The sequence below is a fragment of the Scophthalmus maximus genome, chromosome 14 (assembly GCF_022379125.1).
Source record: "Scophthalmus maximus strain ysfricsl-2021 chromosome 14, ASM2237912v1, whole genome shotgun sequence".
Classification (NCBI taxonomy): domain Eukaryota; kingdom Metazoa; phylum Chordata; class Actinopteri; order Pleuronectiformes; family Scophthalmidae; genus Scophthalmus; species Scophthalmus maximus.
In genome coordinates, this window is record NC_061528.1 from 4,358,307 (window position 1) to 4,365,000 (window position 6,694).

Genomic DNA, 6,694 nt, shown 5'->3' on the forward strand with positions numbered 1-6,694 from the left:
CTAAGCTCTGTACCCCAGACAAAGCTTTCCCACAAGGCTGTCATTACATCTTTGTCTTTTCTGCCATGTCTCATTATATTGCCGTGCTGTTGCTGTAGTCAAATCACAATCATAGAGAGCAGTTTTTAAAAAGTTGCACTTACTGAGAATAGAATGGAAGAGCAGGCACGACGTATTGATTCAGTTTTCCAAGTACAATGACAGGTATGTGAGGTATTTCTGCATTGTTCTTTCTTTTATCGCCTGCCATCTCTCTGCTTTTCTTTTTAAAGTCCTTTCTGCATCCAGCTCACGTTTTCACATTCTTTTCCACCCTTTTCTCCCTTCTCTCCCCCATCGGCGTCTCTTTCTAGTGTGGTACTATAGACGATCAGGGTCCCAACGAGGGTCTGACGGAGCGCAGCCTGCAGGACGCCCAGAGGCTCTACCTGATGAACGACGTGGTCCAGCCGGAGTCTGTCGATCCGCTGGTGATGCAGGACGACGTTCGCTTCTCCAACCTGGTCGTGGACATTGTCCAGGGCATGGAGACGCTCTACCACGTTATGTATATCAGCACAGGTTAGTAGATGACAAAGAAAAAAGAAAAATGAATATGACTATATAGGTTCATCTAAGATCTCACCAATATCTCTTCGTCCTTTGTTGCCAAATCAGAATATGGCACCATCCTGAAGGCGTTGGCGACGCCCAACAAGAACCTACAAGGCTGTTACCTGGAGGAGATGGAGCTCCTCCCACCGGGGGTTCGGGAACCAATCCTTAGCCTGCAGATCCTGCACAGCGACAGGTCGCTCTTCGTGGGACTCAACGACAGAGTCCTGAAGATCCCGCTGGAGCGGTGCTCCACCTACAAAACTGAGACGTAAGTACGGCGTTACTTCTCCGTGTTGAGTGGGAAAATTTGATCCAAGATGACCACGTGTCCCGGCTATCAATGGGAAAAATGAAATGAAACATTCATAATGTTGTTATTGGGGGCTAAGGCTAAGTTAGTAGTCCCGACATCCCTGTCCCCGGCAATGTTTTCCATCTTCTCCCGGGGGATCCAGAGACGTTCCCAGGCCAGATCAGATACGTAATCCCTCCAGTGAGTTCTGGGTCTACCCCGGGGTCTCCCCCAAGTTGGACGGGCCCCCTGAAAATGCTCCAAAGGAAGGCGCCCTTGAGGCGTCCTAATCAGATGCCTCATCTGGCTCCTTTCAACTCTGCTCCGAGGCTCCCTCTTGATGTCCTCGCTCTCTGAGGCTGAGCCAAGACCCCCGACGGAGGAGACTCATTTTGGTCGCTCGTATCCACTCTCATTCTTTCATTCACAACCAAGTAGCTCATGAACATAGTTGGAATCCAGATCAAGCAGCAGCAGCAGCAGCAGCAGCAGCCGTTTTTGCACCATCCACTTCTCTGCATCCAAGTCCCGTTCCGGTTTCCCTCAGTTTCAATTCCCCCAGCAGGCTCTTCAAGTCGGTCTCTGTTCCCGTACCTTGATGCTCTCTTCTTCCAGTTCAGTGGAGATCCTCTGGGTCACTTTTGATCCATGCAGGGCTTATTGTTCGGGACTTCCTGAGGTCACTCAACGACACAGGATAAAAAAGCGAAAAGCTTCAAGAGGGACGGCAGTTCCTCACTTTCCTGAAAAACAAAGCACGACGTAGCAGTCGTTCTTATCTGCGATACGATAGGATGCGCACCGGGTACGCCCCATGGTTCACGTCTATGTTTCGGCGGTAGATTCAATTGAACGTGGTCGGTCGTCTATCGGAGGTAATTATCTGTCCTCAACTAGGATTAATGTCTGGAACACCTCGCCTGTAATCATTAAAGTCCTTATGGAACCAGACGAATGACTGTGGCGGCATCTGCTCGCCAGAGGAAATTAATTTGTTGTGCCTTTTTTTCGCCCCCCCGCCCAGTGATGAAGTTTTTGCATAACACAGAGAAAAGGCTTTTGTTTCTGTCTGAATCGGAGGATGAACAAAAGGTGTGTGTGTGTGTGTGTGTGAGTTAAGCTTCGACGTTCACTGCCAGAGAAGTTTCTCTGAAGGTACTTTTGTGTGTGTGTGTGTGTATGTGTGAGAGAGAGAGACAGAGGCGGAGGGAGAGGAAGAGGAGGGGGGTTGTTCATGTGAAATTCTCCCGTCTCAAGGGTGAGTGAGGGGAGAAAAAGCTAACTGGCTGTTTGTCCAACCTTCTGTATCTCATCAGCGCTTTCAATCAGGATCCTCAGCCGGTTCTTCAAAGTCAACTTCATTTTAGCATACAAATGGCTTGTTGCTTTTTTCTTCTTCTCTCTCTCTGTGTGTGTGTGTGTGTGTGTGTGTCTGTATACGGAGAGGGCAGTCCACTCGGTGTGATTTGTGCGTGGGATGGTGCCTGGACGAGTTCTCATATGCGAGCTGCCTGATGAGTCAGCTCGCTGTTTTGTACTAAATCCTAAACTCCGAGACACATGGGAGCAGACACACACACACACACACACACACACACACACACACACACACACACACACAGACATCAAGAAGGGAAACCGTTGCCTTTAATAAGACGTGGGCGACATATACGTGAGATGAGAGAGAGAGAGAGACGCACGGAGAAGAGCTGGAAGAGGAGAGAGAAAAGGGCCGAGAGACGCACAGATCCAGAGAAGAGAGAGAGGGAGCAGAGCGAGCAGCCGGAGTCCTATTTACGACCCAGCGGTGAGACGATGAGAGCGCTCCGCGAGGGGAACCGGAGAGGGGGCGGCGGAGGTGGAAATGCGCCCTCCGTAATCCAGTTTGCAATGTTCTGCTCACCTGAGCGCCTTTTTTTTCTTTCTTTACAATCTTTGAAATGCACCGCAGCCGGAGGCAAACCGCGCGCCGCGCAATGCGACAGATGTCGACCCGCGGGTGTCAGTGGGCCCCCTCGTTGAAAAAAATGCCCATCACGGTTTTTTCCGGAGCCCAGGGTGGCGTCTTCAGAGTTGCAGAAAGAAACACTTTTTAAAAGGTGAAAAGTGAGTAATCCTCACATTTGACGAAGTGCGAGGGGGTGGGGGGGTAATTTAACTGAGATGAAGGTTATTCACGACTCGATCGTATCTGATCGTGGACAAGATTGGACCTGGAACTGACTGAGGGTGTTGGGAGGCTGCAAATATATCCGACCCTACCTACCTATAAGAAATGTGTGGCTTTTTGTCCAACTGGAATCTGTTGCTTCATCTCTAAGGTGCTTCAGAGAAGAGCCTCTTCAATCCCCTCTGGAAAATGACCAGAAAGGACCCGGCTCGCCATCACCCAGCTCCCCGAAGGCCTGGCCCCCGTTGTGATCTGTGGTATCGGGGCAAAGATCTAATTGAGGGAGAATCACGACCGCCATATCTCAATATGACTCTCTTCATTCTGACACAATGTCACAATGCAAAGCTGCTGGAAAATCCCTCCTGCTGATTATTTGGGCCAAAGTAATCAGCACGAGGTCCCAGAGGGACGTGCTCCTGGGTAATTAGAGTAACTTCACTTTGTACTGCGTCGTCATTGCCACCAAAACTCCAGTTTTGCTCCAACTACTTTCTTTTGTCACTTTATCTGTGCATCTCTCTCTCTCTCTCTCTCCGTGGGTGTTCACCATTCAGACATATGTTGGGGGAAAAAAAAAGACCCACCTGCCGTCACCGCCCCCGTCATTGTGCCCGCCGCCTCAACGGGCCTTTTCTGTTCACCTCCCCCCGAGTCTTGTGTGGTCGGACCACATCCCCGTCGGCCGTACATCCGTTCACCGATATCAGCTGAATGTATGTCAGCTGAATGTATGTCTGATGTTTTTCACACACACACACACACACACACACACACACACTCAGTGATGTGCTGGGCGTCGCGGCGACGGAGAGAATGGTGGGACGTGATTTATGGATAAGTCATAACTTATCCGCCTGATATCCAGCTGCTGAGGGAATAATGGATTGACTGTGGCTGTGCAGCAGTTGTATAATAGAAATGCTCCATGTATGCACAACAAGTCTGCATGTTTGCACAGAGTTAAAAACGCTGACTCTTCCAGTTTTAGCTCGGGGCCTCGAGCAACACCGGTGCTGGTTTCGAACGCCCGCAGCGTCGTCGCAGGTCAATTACGCCTAAGTGCTTTTAATGTTTACTCTTCCTTTGTTATTGATCCGTATTGGCAACTCTGGCGAGGCGCTCGCAGAAAAACACAGAAAAACAACTCTGAGAGTAGAGTAACATCTACATCAACGTCTTTAACTGAAGTGCTTTTTCCGTTACACGGCGTAAACCTTTTCATCAGCCCCGTGATTTGTGGCCTTTTTGAGTTGGTAGCTTAGCTCGCAGACGAATGCTGCACCACTGTGTGTGTGTGTGTGTGTGTTAGTGTGTGTGTGTGTGTCCTCTATTTGTGGTAATTATATTTGACCCGGCCAATTGGCACCTCTGGCTAACGGCACCACTCCGTCCTCCATCCAGCCCTTATCTCTCTATCTCACTCTGTTAAGGGAAGTGATTTATTTTGGCTGCAGCAGCAGCAGCGTGCTTGCTTAGTGGCAATGTTGCATCCATCAGGGCTTTTTCTTCCCACCCTCCCCTTACACTGAAGGAAGAAATATACTGTGGTCCACGCTGCCAAATAGACGATGGGAAACGCTGGCCTCACTCACGACAGTAGCTCAGTGCTACACAGAGCCAACTCTGAAAAGCCAGTGCTCGATTTGGCGTCGATTTTCTGGATTCGGCCCGTCCTGCGTGTGTGTATGTACAATCTTAAATTGGTTTTGATTTCACGTGCTGACGCGCCATTTGTCATTATGGCAGGAAATTGAAAAACGAACCCGTCATGTGCCGTCGGCATCATGGCGCTAAATCTAACCTGTGTTGCATTAGTAACTAGAAGGGTGTACCGGCCGAACTCGCCACGTTTAAGATGGATCCGCTCCAAAATGTAATGGCGTCTTCCTTGGGTCACGCCGCAACCCCAACCACAGAATTTCATGGAAACCAGTCCAGCAGTTTTTGAGCAATAAGTAAGACACAGCATTGAAAACATAACCTCCATAGTGGAGTTAATGATCGAGCCACTTGTCATGTCAAACTTTCTACAAAGAAAGAACAAACTAAATATGGCGACAAAGTTCAACGGTTGTTGTGAGAAATGAAAACACTGCGTTAGTCACAGTCGTCCTGCAGATTCTGGTGCGGCTCTACTCTTTATTGGCGGTTGGCGAAAGAAGCTTCGAGGCGCATTACCGCCACCAAGTGGACTGGAGTCGCTACACTCTCTGAGTCTCGTCATGTCCCACTCGGAAGCGTCACTCGTATATGAAATCACTGGTCCGGACTTGCATTTGCCTTAATATCGCCCCGGTGTGATAATCTTTTACACCAGCCCGACCCCACAACGTGCACTGTTCTACTTTTACTAGATTGGTTTATGATGCGGAGACTGTTGAGGAGAATGAAATGGAACAAATCAGGCCCTTCCGTAGTGGCGCTTATTCCACTTGCTCACACATCTGCGTCCGTTTACACCACATTTTATAACATGAGGTCCAATTGGTGTCAGGCGCGGGGCTTTGGCTGCGTTCGCCGTGTGGTTGTGTGTGTGATTAACAGTGACCCGGCAGCAGCCAGGAGGCCGGGGCAGCTCAGCCCGCCCGCAAGCGGGAGTCTAAGACATTAGGAAAACCACCGAGTGGCCATCGAGGACCGCGCACGCCGTCGCAGTGCAGCTCTCCGTCTGCCTCGCCGTGGCTCCCTACAGGAGGCAGGCCTCCGGAGCTCGCTGCTGCTGAGCCCGTACGACCAATCAGAGGACGCGCTTCACGGGGGCCGAGGGCCGGGGGAGGAGCAGGAGAGACGGCGCATCGCACGGTGGACGTATTTATTACTGCTCCACAATGCAGTTACTTTTTATTAAAGGCTTTGTTCTGGCTGCAGTTCGCCGTAATCATTTCGCTTTCTCTCCCTCCATTACTGTCTAGATGTCTAACTCGCCGTCCCCTTTCCTTCAGCCTTCGATGTTGTCTGGCACTGTGTCAAAGCCCCCCCCCCCATCGATTCTGACAAAGGCAAACAGCCCTGGGTTCCTTTTCAGGGACAAGATGAAAAATAAATCCTGAACAAGCGAGACACTTTGAAAGCCGGTTACACTTTGGATATATACCTGGATCACCTTCCAGGTTGAGTATTTAATCTTCATGCTGGCGTTGATTGATGCTGTCATCGGTGCGAGTGGAAAAACATGGCTGGCAGCGGGTTTTATGAGCTGTAGCTAATAAACAGCTACAGTAATAAATCTGCGAGTTAGTTGACGGCGGACCAAACTAAACATTTTGTCATGTGCAAACCGGCGGATCATGTGCTCACAAGATAAATGGAATTAAGACCAAAAAGAGGCGCGGCAGTTATCTGGAGAGGTGATCCAGATGATTGCACCGCAACAGCTTAAGTAGCTGGTTATCACCAAGTTAAAATGTCCTGCACGTCATAATAATACTTGAAGTGATCTTTTTTTAATATCCCTGAATAAGAAACTCAGATGTTGCGATGCTTAATCTCAGCATCAACAGGTTGTTGAGTCGGCTGCGGTGCTTCTGTCTCATCGGCCAGCGGAAGATGACGACAGAGTAGATATCGAATGGATGGATGTCAGCGTCGGCCCTCTTGTCTTGTTGGCGTATCTGCCACGTCCGTCCACGTTG

General features: G+C 49.8%; 1 protein-coding gene across 7 annotated transcripts in view; it reads left to right on the forward strand.

Annotated features, from left to right (window-relative positions):
• Positions 1–6,694, forward strand: part of sema5ba (sema domain, seven thrombospondin repeats (type 1 and type 1-like), transmembrane domain (TM) and short cytoplasmic domain, (semaphorin) 5Ba) — a 128,424-nt gene that overhangs the window by 98,084 nt on the left and 23,646 nt on the right. For all 7 annotated transcript variants that reach the window (XR_007032128.1, XR_007032129.1, XM_047337327.1 and 4 more), the window contains 2 exons: positions 354–561; positions 658–865. Coding sequence is in view for 5 of the 7 variants with exons in the window: in XM_047337327.1 (XP_047193283.1) it covers positions 354–561; positions 658–865 (416 nt within the window). In the remaining 2 variants the exon portion in view is untranslated. The remainder of the gene's footprint in view (positions 1–353; positions 562–657; positions 866–6,694) is intronic.